Genomic DNA, 18,337 nt, shown 5'->3' on the forward strand with positions numbered 1-18,337 from the left:
AAAAAAAAAAAAAAAAAGAAAAGAAATAGAAAACAGTATGGTAGTTCCTCTAAAACTTAAATAGAGGATTACCCATATGATCCAACAATACTATTCCTAGGTATATATCCAGAAGAAACAGGATCTCAAAGAAATATCTGTACACCTGTGTTGACGGCAGCACTGTTCACAACAGCCAAAAGATGGAAGCCACACAAAGGTCCCTTGAAGGACAAATGGATAACACCATGTGGTAGTGTATATACCTATAGTGGAGTATTATTTGGTCTAAAAAAGGAAGAAAATTCTGACACATACGATAGCAGGAATGAACTTTGAGGATATTGTGCTAAATGAAATAACCCAGTCACAGAAAGTAAATTACTGTATAATTTCACTCATAGGTGGTATCAAGAGTAGTCAGATTCACAGAAACAAAGTAGAATGGTAGTTGCCAGGGGCTAGGGAAAAAGGGGACTTGTTGTCTAATGAATACAGAGTTTCAGTTTTGCAAGATGAAAACATTCCTGAGATTAGATGCACAATGTGCATACATTTAACATTACTGAACACTTAAAAATAGTTAAGATGGTATATTTTAAGATATGTTTATTTTATAACACACACACACATGCCTGATATACTTCTAACAAGCCTAAATACAGTTAAGACCACTAAGTACTCATGGCTTAAAACTCTGATCTTTGAAGCAACTCACTACTAAACTGAAATTTCAGAATTATCAATAATGTTCCAATAACTCTTCAAGACCTCTAACAACTGACACTGATTGATGATTTTGTGCTCATGGCATCATATGGTTCAGAGAACATAATCAAGACTTTTACCCAGTGCTACGATAAATACCACCTTGACATCTGGACAAATGAGAGGATTCAAGATTTTGCTACAGGATTTTAAAATGTGTGAACACTGTTCTGTAAAAGCACAAAATTAGTCCCTCCCCCCACTAACATTCCCTACAATAGCATAATAAAAGAGCCTAACCTCTAATTCTTTTTCATCGAAGTACTGTAGCCACTGAAGAGGAACAACTTCATTAAAACCATCAAGGAAAGCTTTGGTCTGTTCTTGTACTCCTCGAGAAAAACGCCATTCTGTCATTAAACTGAAAATAAAGATGGTATTTAAAAATAGGTAATTTATATGTAAAGTAAAATACTTAAAAACACCAAGAACTTCTATAGCTTTCTCCTTTCTAAATGTCACATATATATTCACAACACACATATATAAATGTGATGTGTGTGTATATGTATGTATGTATATAATTTTAGAGTTAACACATTTGAGGAAATCAGTTTTAGCACATAGGTAGCTATTAAAAAGGATGCTTTTAAAATAAACAGGAAAGGAAAAAACAGAAAAAAGAAAATAAATAGGAGGTTCTTCACTAGTAAGACAGCCAAATCCTAGCACTAATTATTTCCTGTTTATATCTAGACAAGTAAGTACAAATATCATGTGCTCACTCAGAAAAGGAATAGCTAGTCATTTAATAGGCTCTTCTTACACCAAGCATTGCCATGACAGACCTGAAGACTCTGACTCAAGGGAGGCAAGGGATTATCTCACTATGCAATGACCGTATGTCAACAAGCCATGTGCTGGTGTAGGTTTATGGTCTGAGAGGCCTTAAGGCTGGAGAACAGGTTCTTTACCTGATGGTTTATTGGAGAACATGAAGATTTCCCAACTAGAATAGAAGAACTCAATTAAGATGGAAACAAAACATTCTAATGAGACATATATAAAGCAGCCGTAAGAGCAGGGAAGTATGATAGAAAGGAAATAAGGAAGAAAATCTGTATGACACAAAATCTGTAAAAGGAGGTTCCAAAAGGAGATGGATCTGGAAAGGTCTTCCTAGAGAAGCAACATACACCACCTCATACACAGATTCTAGCAGATGAAAAGAAAGCTAAGCTATTCACACTCCTCCCATTTCCAACTCTTCTTTTTGTTTCCTAGAGGAAGCTGGCCTGATGCTTTTCTAAGGCTGTCTCCAAAATTTTTCTTCACTTACTAAACCCTCTGTCTCATATCCTCAACTCCAACTTTTCTTCCCATTTGTCCACATAGGTATTCAGACTATTCTTTTCCAAAAACTCTTCCTTTAACCCAGTTTCTTTTTAAAATTACTGTCCTCTCTTTACCACCACATTCATTATAAGAGTACAACATACTCAGTGTTTTCACTTTCTCACCTCTATTCAACCAAATTTTAAACCAAGGTAATTTTAAACCTGGCTATCACTGTAGGCTCCTTTATAGCCACTAATTCTCACCATCAACGTATCCCCTTAAAACATCAATTCTGCTCTTCCTGTTTTCCCTGTCCCAAAAACATCTCCCTCTATAAGGCAGGCTTTCATGTATCTTCTTTTCTTAACATGGGGTCTCACTCTTGCCTGGTCTCACTGCATCCTTGACCTCCATGGGCTCAGGTGATCCTCCCACTTCAGCCTCCCTAGTGGCTGGACTACAAGTGCACACCACCATGCCCAGCTAATTTATTTTTATTTTTTGTAGAGATGAGGTTTTGCCATGTTTCTTAGGCTGGTCTTGAACTCCCGGGCTCAAGTGATCCATCCACCTCAGCCTCCCAAAGTCCTGGGATTACAGGCAGGAGCCACCAGCCTCCCATGCATCTTTTAAGACCTAACTTAATACATAACGTCCGATGAAGAACTTTCCTGATTCCTCACAGCAGAAATAATTGTTCTCGTTCCACTTTGGATTCCAGTAGTGCTTCATATCTATTTCTACCATTCATTTACTTATAGATTCACTGATGGCCTATCTTGTGCACTTAAAAAAAAAAAAAATCACAACTAGAGTGTTATCACATAATTTTCAAGAGCAAGATTAAAAAAAACTAAAGTATGTTATTGAGACTGAAACAAAACCTTCCAAAAACTACTGCATTCATGATTAACTATCAATAGTATTAAAGTGATAAAATATTTTGAAACAGTGCTTAACAGAAAGTAAATATAAATCTTACACGGTAAAATTTTATTTAGAGTGCTTTTGATATTTGAAACCACTGATAGCATTTTTTTTAACTGCTCAGGTTGTAGTATTTATTTTTGTTGGACTTTGTGGAAGGCTCAGGTTTAACAGATATAGAAAGTCCAGTGCTTTATACATAATCTTTGTGAATATATTTTCCTTAATATATAGTGTTACTGTTTTTTTCTAGTTAGCGTTATAAATGCACATTGGAGAACAAAACAAAACAAAAATACCTAACAAAGTACAAAGGTATAAAAGAAGAAATCAGTTATTGTAATTTCTCTCATTTTTTTCTGGTTTAGCAGAAAAAAGAAGAGGCTGAGAATGCCAAGCTAAGAAGGGTACATTAAACTTAGTAAGCAGATACACTAAGGATGTATATTTGAAAGGTCATAGCAATTTACAAGTTAAGAAGTGAAAAAAGAATGGCTATGACATTTTATAAAAGCCACATAGCAGTATCTATTAAATACTTTCTGATCCACTAACTTCACTTCTTAAAAATCTAGTCCACAAAACTAAGTAGCAGGATGTATGGATTCATGCTTAAGGAAGTTTTCTGCTGTTTTGTTTGCAGTGGCCCAAACTGGACACAACCTAAATGATCTCTATTGGCAGAAATGGCTGAAAATTATGGAATACATACACCACAATTTACCTAGCTGTTAGAAAATAAGTTAGATTTAGCTGTACTGTCCTTAAGATGACAAAAAGTAAGCTACAGAGTATTGTGTATAATCCAATCCATTTTTCAAAACAAATATAAAAAACAAAGAATCTGAAAGAGACAGATGACAGCTAGAATCTAAGAGAGTAAAAATGGTAGTCTATTCATAGAAGAGATCAGTAAGAGGCAACAGCTAGGAGAAATGAAAAGTTGGATTTTAGACACATTACATTTAAGAGTCATCTGCAGTTCAGGTGTTGGCACATTACGGCCTGTGGGCCTAATCGTCTTTTTTTTTTTTTTTTTTTTTTTTATGTGAGCTAAGAATAGCCTTAGCATTTTTTAAAAAATGGATGAAAAATATTAAAAGTATTTTAGGATATGAAAATTATATAAAATCAAATTTCAGTGTCTATAAGTGGTTTATTGGAAGACAATCACACATCTGTTTATACACTACCTATGGCTACTTTTGCACTATACCACAGAGCTGAGTGGTTGAAATAAGCCTAAAAAGTTTACTGCCTGGTTCTTTCCTGAAAATGTTTGGATTTACCTGGCTGGCAAATCGAAATTATTTCTAAAGTTTAGATATAACTTTAACAGAAAATTGTTGCTATGTTAGCAAATTATTTAGAGAAGCAGATTGCAATAAAATCTTGGAAAAAGGCCTATATTTAAGAAATAGGAGATTTAGAAAACTCATTAAAAAACAGCAAGTGACCAGAAGTGGTGGCTCATGCCTGTAATCCCAACACTTTGGGAGGCTGAGGAAGGAGGATGACTTGAGGCCAAGAGTTTGAGACCAGTCTGGGCAATACAATGAGACCCTGTCTTTACAAAAAAAATTATTTTAAATTAGCTGGACATGGTAGTATAAGCCTATCCTCAGGAGACTAAGGCAGGAGGATTGCTTGAGCCCAGGAGGTCAAGTCTGCAGTAAGCTATGATCACGCCACCATTCCACCCTGAGTGACAGAGTGAAATCCTCTCTAAAAACAAAATTTAAAAAAAAAAAAAAAAAAGAGAAAGTAAAGAAAATCAGTATGACATAGGATCACGGAGTTCAAGAAAACACAGAGTTTCAAGAAAGAGGCTGTGCTGAGCACTATTTAAAAGCCTAAGTTAAAAAAGGGAAAATGATATGGAAAAGGAAATGGTAGAATGGTTACAGCAAATGGCAATGGGAAAATGAGGGTCAACATATATTCTCTTTCTTTCAAGAACACTGGTACTGGTGAGAAGAACTTCCCAAAGGCGTGAAAAGGGGACGCAATTAAGGGTACAGACAGAGGATTTAATTCTGACGTGTTCTAGAAATTAAGCTTAACAAGGTATATCACCTTACCCAATATATTCATCTTTGTTCTCCTCAGTCACCAGAATATTGGAACCGCCCAACTTCAGGTCATGTGAAGTAACTTTTCCCAAAATCTCCATGTCAACAGAAAAGTACATTTCTAAACCACATTCTTCAATGTTGTTATCTCTGAGTAAAATATATATATATACTAATTAACAAAATGAAACAAAATGGGTTTCAAAAAAATGGCTTATTGCAAAACAAAAATCTTCAAACCTTATCCAGATAAGGGAGTTATAAAATTCAGTATCAATAGATTCCAAATCCTTAATAGTAAGTTTTTTACTTAACATACGCTTGTAGAATGGTAAAGAGAAACCAGTATCGATAAACTTTCCATGAAATAATGCCTGCAAAGAAAAATGAAGCATTTTATAATAAAATTTGCAAAATAACAATTTCTTAGAGAACAATAACAGAAAAATCATGACAGTTTACAAGTAAACAAAGATTTGAATAAGTGAATGGCATAAATTATGAAAATTAAAATATATAAAATGCTAGGTATGAAAAAGCTAAAACAAAATCTATTTTATAACACATAGTTATATAATATATATCAAAAATTGCATAGGGTGATAAAGGACTTCTATTACCATACACATAGCTATATAATATATATCAAAAACTGTATAGGTGATAAAGGACTTCTATTACCATACCCTGCCTCAATCTTCCTAAATGTTTTATAAATTAAATTAATCTAATTGGATAAGGAGTGCAGAAGGGCCCTGTGCACCTGAAAAGGCCACTCTCCTGTTCCTTTCTTACTCTCACCATTGCCTGTGAGGTTTTTAGGACTAACCCCATTGTGCCTTCACTCCTATTCACAATAACCAGCACAGGAAGCCCCAGACTCCCAGCAACTGTGGAAAACTAAAACATCCACTGAAGCTATTAACGCTATACCTCAGCCCTCTCATGAGTTATGTCTCCCCTTACTCAGTTTAGATTCCATAGTCAATCATTAAAATAACTCCCTTCAAACCCTACCACCACCAGTGTATTTCTAGCAAAATCCCAAGCCTAGCTAAGTTCAACTCTCAAGTTACTAAATGCCTGTACGTAGGCAATGGAACATGCTAGAAATGCAAAAACAATCAAAGATGACTGCTCCATGACCAACAGTCACATTTCCTTACTGGTCTATTTCCTGGTAATCACATTTCCCTACTGCATTCACTTTCCCACTTTCCTAGATGACTATGTCATTCCTACTCCTCTTTCCTCAAATACTTACTTCTCCCCATTCATTCTGAGTTGATGACCTTACTTCCTATTTCATTGAGGGAAACCGAAGCAACCAGAAGAGAACTTTTGTGTGTCCTACTATATCTACTCACTACTAGCATCTGAATCCATATAATCTTATTATGGGTAATCTTTCTATTACTTGGTACGTGTGCTAAATAAATTTCTTCCTCTCTCCAACTCAAGCCCATGGCTCTCATATTCCTTATATTCTGACTTTATTAAATTCTTTATCCTCTAACTTCATAGTATAGTTTAGATGTTTGTCTCCTCCAAATCTCCTATTGAAATGTGATCCCCTAGCTGGCTACCCATATACAGAAGAATGAAACTAGAGTGCTACCTCTTATCATACACAAAAATTAACTCAAGATGGATTAAATACTTAAATGTAAGAACTAAAACTATTAAAATCCTAGAAGAAAACCTAGGAAATGCCCTCTTGCTATTAGCCTTGGCAAAAAAATTTCTGGCTAAGTCCTCAAAAGCAACTGCAACAAAAACAAAAATTGATAAGTAGGACCTAATTAAGCTAAAGAGCTTCTGCACAGCAAGAGAGGGAGTAAACAAAAAACTTACAGAATGGGAGAAAATATTAAACAACTGTGGATCCAACAAAGGTCTAATATCCAGAATTCATAAGGAATGAATTTATATAGTGATTATAAACAATCATATAGACTTTTAATACTCTCTGTGTGCCAAGAATTCCCAAATGCCTATCTCTAAACTAGATATCCCTTCATTGCCAGACTTATACCTCCAACTATTTCTTTAACATCTCCATTTGGATGTCTACTTCAGACTTAATGAGCCAAATCTAAATATTCTTGATTTCCTCCACCTCCAAAATTTGCAACCAGATAAGCTGGCCACAAATATTGTTGCCATACTTGACTCTCCCTCACACCCTGCATCTAATCTGTCAGAAAACTCTGCTAGTTCTAACCTTGCAATATAACCAGAATCCAAACCACTTCTCACTTCCTCCACTGCTACAAGACACAAGTCCAAGCCACTATTATCTTTCACCTAGATTGGTGCAAATGGCTTTCCTGCTTTTAGCTGTGTTTTCCTATGTCCCCAATGATAGTCTGTCTTCTACATAATGGTAAAGCAAGCTTATTAATATTTAAGTTAGATCATGTTACTTCGATCATATCATTCACTGCCCTAGTCAACTCTTATGTGAATTTTCTAAAGATTCCAGACAGCATCTCCCAATCTCATCTCCTACTACATTCTCTCTCACATACTCTGCTGCAGCTATACTGGTCTCTTTCTCAGTCAAGAATTCACTTCCACACTAGAGGCTTTGTCTTGTCATTCCCGAATATTCACCAAGATACCTGCAAGATTCAGTCCCTAGCTTTCTTCAATTTCTGTTCATGTGTCATCCATCAGTGAGGCTTCCTAGCAACACACTATTTCCTTCAGAATATATTCATTGATTATTTGTTTCTGTCTAACAGACTTTAGGTGCCTGAGTGCATCAACTGTGTATTTTTTTCATCTCTGGAGCCTAGAACAGTGCTTGGCATTACAGTAGAGCTGTCAATAAATTTTTGCTGAATTAATTAATAGATAATAAAATGCAAATAAATGAGTAAATAAATACAAACACTTCCCAAAAGACAATACTTCCATAAGAGTTCCTGCAAAGCTCTAAAAACACCAAAAACAATAAAATGCAATTGTTAGATAGCTCAGATTTTCCTTTTATAGAAAAGTAGGCTGGGAGCAGTGGCTCGCATTATAATCCTAGCACTTTGGGAGGCCAACGCAGGCAAATCACATGAGCCCAGGAGTCTGAGACCAGTTTGAGCAACATGGTGAAACCCCAACAAAATTAGCTGGCACGGTGAGGCGAGCTTGGAGTCTCTGCTACTTTGGAGGCTGAGGTGGGAGGATAACTTGAGTCTGCAAAATGGAGGTTGCAGTTAGCTGAGATCAAGCCACTGCACTCCAGCCTAGGTAACAGAGTGTGATCCTGTCTCAAAAGTATTAAATTGTTTTCTATTAAAAATAAATAAGCAAACAAAAGTAGTCATACTATAAATGGGTTTTAATTTTAAAAATGAAAGGACTTTTAAAGACTAAGTGGCTGTATCAATAATCTTCATATTCACAATCCTGATTTTATATAGGTACTCAAAAAATATATTTTTATACTCTCTTTCCAGGAGAACTTTCTTGGTAACAAAATTTGTGAATAGCAAATATAATGTTTATATTTTTTTTAAAAAAGCCTTCTCTAACACATTTGTAACAAATTTAAATAAATAAAAATAATAAAGTCAAGAACTCACCATGGCAATAAAACGGCCAATGAAACAGAAGTATGAAAGATGGTCTGGATTAATGGTAGATGCTGGATTGATCTGCAGACAATAGTTGTTCTTGCCCGCATACTCAAATAAGCAATACATTGGGTTCAAAACTTCATGCGAAAGCAAGAAAAACCATTCTCTATAAGAAAATAAATCAAAGTTATTTTTTAGCATTAACATGTGAATTTAAAAACAGATCTTAAATATACTCATATATACATCATACCTCTGCTCAACAGCCTTTAAGAACTCCACTGCCCAATTCCTCAGCCCTCCATTCAAGTTCTTCTATGATCCAGCTCTCCATTTTAAGTTACCTGCTAGTTTCAATGTGGCCAAACTACATATTCACTGATCCTCATATAGATATAACATGCTTATTTTTATGCAACACTTTTGCTTGGATTTATCTTTTCAACTTCAACTCAGCTTAAATCCCACTTCAACAATTTTTTTGAAGCAATTTCCAGTGTATTTGTATTAATATCAGTCACTGACTACTCTGTGGTAACAATCTCCCAATATTATTCATTTTTATGCACATGACTTGCCCCATCCATCAGACTGTAAGTTTCTCAAAGGCAAAAAGCCATGTATTTTTTGTATTCTTAAGTCTTACAAGCACTCTGGGACACGTATACAATAGGTTTTAATGTGCACTTACAGGTGATACTGAGATAGGTAACACTGCTGCTATAGAATAGTATTAACTTTATTGTCACTGCATTAAAAATGAAACTAATATTTAAAAGGTTAAATCTTTAAATGTGATAAGCAATCTCTAACCTTTTACCACTCATTTTTTAAAGTTCAATATATGAAATCCAACTAGATAAAAGTATTACAAGATAAACTCAGTCTCCAAAAACGTACTTTCAACAGCAATTTCTTCCAAAGAAGGGTTCCAAACTCAAATGCTTACAGTGTTATGTGAGTACAAGGGGCTTCCTTCTCTATTCTCTAGATGGGGCTCACATTCTCTGCTTAGCCATAATCCTCCATTCCTCATATCCCTGCTACATTACTGGTTTTAAGGAAGAAGAATTTATAGGCATATTATTGTAGTCCTCAGACAACTGGGCAGTGGAGGACACTGTAGTGAAACAGAGCGTATGCTAACCTATGAGAAAACAGTGAGTCTGATTCAGCTCACTGATGTCACATGAGAAGGCGGGATTGTTGATCTAGTGTTTTAAAAAAGAAGTCAAAAATAATTCTTAAGCGTAATATAATGATTTTCAAATGTCATCAAGTAATTTAAAAATTGTAAAATCACAATGAGGACCACCTCTCTGTAGGCTAGATCTGGCCTGGCAGCCTGTTAATAAATGCTTTTCTAAAGCTTTTAAAACACAATCCCTGACACTGCCTGAAGAGTAGAGAAGGGAGTCCCTAAACAAAATCAACTAGAAATGGTAAATGCCAATTCTTAAAACTAAGTCCAGCTGCAACATAGTAGTAGTTGAACAAAGTGACTTCCCTCTATGATGAGGCTGAAGTAAGACATGCCCCAGGTAAGAGGACTGAGCAGGACTAGTCAGAGTGTGTTTAGATACATATATAAAATCTAGGAATAAACCCTCCAGATGCTTCAGATCATTTTTAGCAAACAACCCAGAGAAAACTGAATCAATTCAAAAGAAGAATGCCTAACACATGGCATCTAACCTTTCTCCTGATGCTAGCAAAAAAGGAAGAAAAAGTCCTAACTAGCAAGAGGCAGAAGAATTAACTTTCGACATATTCTTCTTGATACTCTCAAATAAACTGAAGAGACACAAGAGGTTGAAAAATTATGAAACAGATGAGCTAGCAGAGCCTAAGGAAGAAAATGAAGAAAACAGTAAAACCACTAATGAAGAAAAATCACATTAGAAGCAGCAAAATGTAGGGCAGTACTGCAAACAGTGACATGAGGATAGGCTTGAGAAAAGTCAAGACAAAATGGAAAAGCACAAATATAAAAATGGTTAGAGAAAAGATAACAGACATGTAAGACTGACAAAGGAGATTTCACATACCCATGACTGATGTTCCTGAAGAAAAATGGAACAAATGGAACAGAAAAAATATTCAAAGACATAATAGAAGAAAACTTCCCTGACATTAAGGAAGATCTTAATATATTCCTAAAAAAAGATACAAAACAATCAACAATGAAATTATTGAACTTCAAGAAAAAGGACTGTGTGGGCACCCAGAGGAAGAATAAGGTTCCTACAAGGGGCTGGCCTCACACTTCACAGCACTAACATTCAATGCTAGAAAACGGTGAAGCAATGTCTGAGTACTGGAAAACAAGTGCTGTGCAAGAAATTTATATCTAGTAAAATTGTTGTTTATATGTAAAAGCAACAGGGAACATTATGCAAAGACTATAGGAATATATCAATTCTGTAAACTCTGTAATAAACAATTTGATGATGACTCTAGCCCACCAATACATGAATTAAATAAGGAATTTAGTAACGAAAAAAATCATGTTATGGATTTTTGCATTAAAACCATCAAAATATATGCATTAAAACCATCAAAATATAAAACTTAGACCCAAATAGGTGAGGCAAATTAGAACTCAGACAAGAATGTAAATGTTAAAAAAAGACAGACATTGTAAAAATACCATATTTCCTCATTTCTAAGATGTACCTTTCTTATGTCTGAACATTTCTGAAATTGAGATAAACTCACAATGGATGCAATATGAAGATTACTGTGGTAGGCAGCGTTTTGTTTCTGAAAAGTTTAATGATGGTATAAATGAGGAAATATGCTAATATAAACAAAACTCTGATAATCCCACATATATTATAATGTATCTGCTCCCAGCAGTTACACTTGGTTCTATATCTCTTTTTGCCAGTTGTGTTAAAACTGTGATTTTGTAATTCTGTGCACCTCTGAAATATGAGTTCAAAAAATGAGTTGTTTCTATGAAAAGCAAGTTTGAATTCTTTAGAAAGATTTAACCAAAATGTTTTGCTAAACAATACATTGTTGCCAAATTAGTCTAGGGCAGAACAAATAAGTGACAAAATTAAAAAATAAAAGGATTTTTCAATCATATTGCTTCACAAGTGTCTACTGTTAACAATGTATTTAGTGAATATAGAAAACTTTATTCCCAAAAGAAACTCAGATTGGATTAAAAACATAAACATAAAACCAACATGATGTTATAATAGCAAAAAATAAGACTGTATGCATGGTAATCCATTAATTATGATATTTCTATACAATATTGTACAGCCATTTAAAAAAAATATATTCAGACTGAGTGCTATGGCTCACATCCATAATCTCAGCACCTTGGGAGACCGAGGTGGGGGAATCTCTTGAGCCCAAGAGTTTGAGACCAGCCTGGACAAAATTGCGAGACCCTCATCTCTACATAAAGTTATAAAAACTTGTTTAAAAAAAAGAAGAAAGAAAAAGAAACGAACTATTCACTCACTCACGCTATATGTATGCTAACATAGGAAGATGTCCATACTATATAAAAAACCAAAATCAGATTCTACATTTTGTACATTACATTGTTTAAAAAGCAGTAAATATATATTACACATATATACAAATCTACACATATGTAGAGAAAACATATAGAAAGATAACCAAGAGAAGTAGTAATAATGGTTACCTTGTGTATTTTTTTTTAAAAATTCTGGATTGTTAATTCAAAAATTTAATACGATATATTCACATATGTTTTCAAGAATACTTCCCCTGTATACAATGAAATATACTTATTTCAAAGCAGATATGTAATTTTTCATTTTACCTTGCTAGGCCACCATAATCAAGTCCTTCTTCTCCTCTAAATATCACATATAAGCGCCTCCTCAAGTCATAGGGTTTTAATGCCATAATCTAATTAACAACAAAAACATGAATATTTAAATACTCACATGCAGTGCAAGCTCCTTTCAAAACAATTTAAATTTAATCTGTATTTTGAAAATTACAGATTTCCTTATCTTATGCAACAATGCTTTTAACTCAAGAGATGAATTGGTTTGTTTCACAAACTAGATAAAGACACACATATCAATCAATCCCAAACTCACTTTCACATATAGTTGACCCATAAACAACATGGGTTTAAGTCAACATGGTGACTGCACAAGTCCACTAATACTTTTTCTTCAGCCTCTACCACCCCTGGGACAGCAAGGCCAACCCCTCTTTTTCATCCTCAGCCTATTTGATGTGAAGACAATGAGATGAAGACCTTTATGATGATCCACTTCCACTTAATGAATAGTATATGTATTTTATCTTCCTTATGATTTTCTTAAAAACATTTTCTTTTCTCTAGCTTACTTTATTGTAAGAATACAGTATATAATACATATATTATACAAAATATGGGTTAATTGACTCTTCACATTATTGGTAAGGCTTCCAGTCAATAGTAGACATTAGCAGTTTAGTGTTTTGAGTAGTCAAAAGCTATACACGGCTTTTCAAATGTGCAAGGGGTCAGCACCTCTAGCCCCTGTGTTGTTTAAGGGTCAGCTATACTCTTTCCCCCTTCTAGTATTAAATTATAGTTATACTTTGGGTTAATGGCAAGAAGGAAGAGTTTGACACAAAAGGCTTTTAAGGTTAAAAATACTATCTCCCCTGCTAGTTTCACCAAGGTGTACCAAAATCTTTCAACAGGTGACTTGCACATTTTTCTGACAAGCAGCACTTAGAGGCAAAAACTTTGTTCTGCATCCTGCTTATACCACACATTCCATTTCTCAGTAGGAAAGGAACTCTGAATATACAATGATGAATTTATTCACAGGCTAATATAACTTAAAAATAATACCTCTACCCAATTTTCACAATCCTTTAATAGCTTACATCAAGGTTACTGCTAAGTAGTCTTCACTTTTGGATAGAAATAAATCACTTCCACCACACATATGTCAGGACCACAGCCAAGACTGGCAAGTCTGGGTTGGAGTACAGCTCACCAGCATGCCTCCTTCAGGGCAGTCACGGGCTCAGTGCTATATATCAAATAGACCATGATTCTTCCCAAGACAGGGTAAAAAGCAAAATAAAGTCTACCCTGAATTTTCAGATGTACACTTACTAAAATCAACCCAAACAGAGTTTAGAACAAATTGACCTATTTACGCTTACTTTGCTAAGAATTTATTAACTAAAAAAAAAAAAAAAAAAAAAAATCAAGTTGATAATAGTTTAAGTATCATACCTAAAGTCCAATAGTAAAATTAAGTTATGGTTTGAAATTTTCTTGGGGCTTAGAGTATCATTACTCCATTTTGGCTTGTACAAAGTTAATAAAAGTCCCTGTATGTCTGAGTACACAACAAAATTTGGTTCATCATTGTAATACTAAACGGGAACGAGACAACTCATTATGAAAAATTCTCCACATCGGAAAAAAACTGACAATACAGCATTTGGATTTTTTTTATACTTAAATATTCTGCAGATGATTGAGGAAAGGTAAAAATATTGCATTCATTTATTCACTCATCAAATATTTACTGAATACCCTCTATGTCCAAAGGTGCTATTTTAGGAACTAGGCAGAACAGCAATAAACCAATAGACTATGCTCTCATGGAGCTCACATTCTAGTAAGAGAGACAAAATATACTATGTTAGTTGGCTAAGAAAAAGAATAAAGCACCATATATGGCTGGAATGTGACCGTAAGGGAGAAAAGCAGGAGTGCAATCTTAAAATAGTAAGCTCAGGGAAGGTCTCACTGAGATCGCAACATTTAAACAGAAACTTAAAGGTGAGAACAAACAGTTATTAAAGGAATACTCAAATGGAATACAGTACCTACCAATTTAATTTTTTCTCTGTTTTCTTTTTTTTTGTTTTTTTAATTTTATTGCATTTTAGGTTTTGGGGAACATGTGAAGAACGTGCAAGATTGCTGCATAGGCACACACCTGGCAGTGTGATCTGCTGCCTTCCTCCCCGTCACCCACATCTAGCACTTCTCCCCATGCCATCTCTCCCCAATTTAATTTTAATTGGACAGGATTATCAAAACATTTTTTGTTTGAGGTAATACACTTAGGAAACGATTAAGTGTCAAAACAAGAATCAACTTGTTCCAAAAGCTGTTTAAGCTTTATTTTAGTAAACATGTATCTAAATTCATGATAGAATGTCTCTCAGTCTCAGTACCTTTACCTATAACATGGAGATATAAGAAGAGCTATCTCAAAAGGATGCTGTGAGGATAAATGAAATAAAATGAGAAATGCAAGATGCTGGTGTTTTGCAAATGATAATCACTCAGTATATGGTAGGGTTTAGTATAACTATTATTAAAATGAGCACTCTGGCCAGATGCAGTGGCTCAAGCCTGTAATCCCAGCACTTTAGGAGGCCGAGGTGGGTGGCTCGCTCAGGCCCAGAGTTTGAGACCAATCTGGGCAACATGGTGAAACCCCATCTCTATAAAAAAAAAAAAAGGCACTCAATAAGTGGCAGTGACAGTTATTATTATTATAGCTGTGTTCTGAGTGGTTTAAAAATCTCTAAAACACTAACTTTCTTTAGATGTATAGATTACAATGAGACAAACTGTTGTTTTATTCTGCTAAAATCTTCCTTACCTGTTGGAAGGAATCTTCAAACAATGTCTGCCGGGACACATTGATCTTTACATGGCTGGGTAGTGCATTAGACTGAAAACAAAAATAATATCATAATATCATCTAAGTTATAGTATATGTACTGTATAAAGATAAGACTAAATTACTGTGAGTATAAGATTTATTTACCACTGTAGTACCTGGCACAAATAACGGAAGTGAGCAAGTTTCCATCTAAAGCTGCGTTCATATGCAATTTGTGGGCCACCTTTAGTTCTACAGAAAAACAAAAATAAACCAAATTAATTCATAATTAAGTTGAATATTTAGTATTCAGTATAAAATCAGAGTGTACTAAAGTCCTACAAAATACTATAGGAAACTTTCTGCTGGGAGAGAAAGGTATACATACATGGTAGGCCAAAAGAAGTTCAAGCAATGGGGACTATTACAGCAACAGGACACACACATACAGAAAGAGGGACATCGTATTTATGGCTGGATCTTTTGTTAAGTAGTGAGTTAAATGAAATATCAAAGTCTACTATAGACTATTTCAAAGAAAATCTTTGATAATCCTTAACTCTAAGGAGGACAGTGGCTCCAGACAGAGGAGACATGGAAGGAAATTCTACCACATCCTAAATCTAATCTAAAACCCAAACAAATATTCCTGGAGATAATAAGCAAAGCAAAATTGAATTCCTAGAAACAACATTGTCATCCAGGTCACATGGTTCAGGTGGTCAGTGAGAAAAAAAGGCAGAGTTGGTGGCATGGCACCTATACAGGTTTTACAATATGGTTTGACTGACATTAACAGAGTCTGGGTCTCTTGCCTATAGATTGAGGGTCTGACAGGCACAAAGAACTTTCATAATCTTAAGGAACACTTTGGAACAGATGAAAAATGCTCTCTTGTGTTGTCAGGTTCAAGTGAATTCACCTATTCAACAAGCATTTACTGAATGCATAGCTGGTACCTGGCTTTCTTCTAGACAGTGAGAGCATTACGCCTGTTTTGTGGAGCTTATGTACCAGTGAAGGAGACAGGACAAAAAAATATAATAAATAAGCAAAGTACATATGTAATGTATTAGAAGGGGACATATGTCTTATCATTCCTGACCTAAAACAATAAAAAAGGCATTGTTAAAAGGACAAAGGATAAGGAGTGATATGAAAAGAAGCATTTTGTAATTCTCAAAAGGGTAAAATGAGGAGAGCTCAGAGACCAAGTGACATTTGAGTGAAAACATGAAGGAGAGGGCATAAGCCATATGGAGATTCAGGAAAAGAGCATAGCAGGCAGACACAAGGGATAAGACCCACGGTGGAAGCTGAAGGTGTTCAAGGCACAGATAGGGCCAATGAAGCTGGAACACAGTGAATGAGGAGGAGTGAAAACCAAGAAGAGGTTGAAGAAATAAGAGGGGTCAGATCCTATAAGGCTGTTTACATTGTTGTAAAGTGTGCTTTTTACTCTGATTGAGATGGAAACCACTGAAGAGTTTTTTGCAAAGAAATGATTTTTAATTTTTGTTTTGGAAATTCAGTCTCTGCTGTATGGCGAATAACATAACATTGTACAAGGTGTGGGAAGAAAGCAGAGAGGTGACTCTGCTACCAAGCCAGCGAGACAATGGTAGCTTGGATCAAAGTGGTGGCAATGTGGGGGGTGAGATATACCTGGGCCCTAGACATGTTCTGAAGTTGAGGTAAGTAGAATTCTTAATGGACTGTTTGTGAGGTAGGAGGAAAAAAAGGAGTTGAGGACAATTCCAATTTCTTTTTTCCCTAAGATGGAGTCTTGCTTTTGTTGCCCAGGCTGGAGTGCAATGGTACAATCTCAGCTCACTGCAACCCCTGCCTCCCTGGTTCAATGATTCTCCTGCCTCAGCTCCCTAGCAGCTGGGATTACAGGTATGTGCCATTTTTGGAACGCCCAGCTAATTTTTGTATTTTTAGTAGAGATGGGGTTTCACCATGTTGGCCAGGTTGTTTTCAAACTCCTGACTTCAGGTGATCTGCCCACCTCAGCCTCCCAAAGTATTAGGATTACAGGCATGAGCCACCACGCCTGGCTGATTCCAAATTTTTGATCCAAGCACATGTTAGAGTGCAGTCACCAACAACTGACACAGAAAATATCCCAGGTAAAGCTGGGTTTTTGTTGTTGTTGCTATGTTTTAATTTTTTTTTCTTTTTTTTAGAGATGGGGCCTTGCTATGTTGCCAAGGCTGGTCTCAATTTCCTGGGCTCATGTGATCTACTTGCCTCAACTTAAAAAGTGCTAGGATTACAGGTATGTGCCACCACACCTGGCCAGAGAGCAGATTTTACAGCAGATTTTTGAAGGACTTATAAGTGGAGATGTCAATAAGCAGCTGAATATAGAAAGCAAAATTTCAAGTCAGAAGTCTGACTAAATTTATGAGTCATTAGCAGACAGATGTTTTAAAAGCATGATACTGAATAAGATGCACCAAGAGAATGAATGTAGTCAGAAAAAAAAAGGGGGGCTGAGGAAAAAAAGGAAGACTTGGCAAAATAAAGAAAGAAGACCAGAAAGGCAGAGGGAAATCAATAAAGTACGGTCCACAGCACTACTTTTGCCAGGAGAGAGAAATGGTTCATGTCAAATACTCCTGATAAGTCAAATCAGACAGGACAGCAAACCAATGCCTGGATTAACAATGTGAAGGTCACTGATGCCCTTGCAAGTTCAGTGTCAGGGGAACTTCCTTGGAATTGGTTTAAAGGAGAAACTATAAACTGCAATGCAGAGACAATCCTTCAGGTAGTTTTCCTGTAAAGGGAAGCAGTAAAAATGAACTGTGGGCTGGGCGCAGTGGCTCACGCCTATAATCCCAGCACTTTGGGAGGCCAAGATGGGTGGATCACCTGAGGTTAGGAGTTTGAGACCAGCCTGGCCAACATAGTGAAACCCTGTCTCTACTAAAAATACAAAAATTAGCTGGATGTGGTGGCGAGTAATTGCACCTACTCGGGAGGCTGAGACAGGAGAATTGCTTGAACCCAGGAGGTGGACATTGCAGTGAGCTGAGGCTGTGTCATTACACTCCAGTCTGGAAGACAGTAGCGAAACTCCGTCTCAGAAAAAAAA

General features: G+C 35.7%; 1 protein-coding gene across 3 annotated transcripts in view; it reads right to left on the bottom strand.

The window, feature by feature from the left end:
- Positions 1 to 18,337, bottom strand: part of WWP1 (WW domain containing E3 ubiquitin protein ligase 1) — a 112,221-nt gene that overhangs the window by 15,697 nt on the left and 78,187 nt on the right. For 2 of the 3 annotated variants that reach the window (XM_017521794.2, XM_017521795.2), the window contains exons 15-21: positions 15,411 to 15,486; positions 15,232 to 15,303; positions 12,411 to 12,499; positions 8,609 to 8,768; positions 5,265 to 5,398; positions 5,034 to 5,174; positions 988 to 1,108 (exon numbers count right to left, since the gene is read on the bottom strand). In XM_017521794.2, coding sequence (XP_017377283.1) covers positions 988 to 1,108; positions 5,034 to 5,174; positions 5,265 to 5,398; positions 8,609 to 8,768; positions 12,411 to 12,499; positions 15,232 to 15,303; positions 15,411 to 15,486 — 793 coding nt within the window. Of the gene's footprint in view, positions 1 to 987; positions 1,109 to 2,564; positions 2,812 to 5,033; positions 5,175 to 5,264; positions 5,399 to 8,608; positions 8,769 to 12,410; positions 12,500 to 15,231; positions 15,304 to 15,410; positions 15,487 to 18,337 lie in introns of those variants that run through there. The other variant, XM_017521797.2, reaches the window with a different exon arrangement.

The sequence above is a fragment of the Cebus imitator genome, unplaced genomic scaffold, assembly GCF_001604975.1.
Source record: "Cebus imitator isolate Cc_AM_T3 unplaced genomic scaffold, Cebus_imitator-1.0 Scaffold22, whole genome shotgun sequence".
NCBI lineage: Eukaryota > Metazoa > Chordata > Mammalia > Primates > Cebidae > Cebus > Cebus imitator.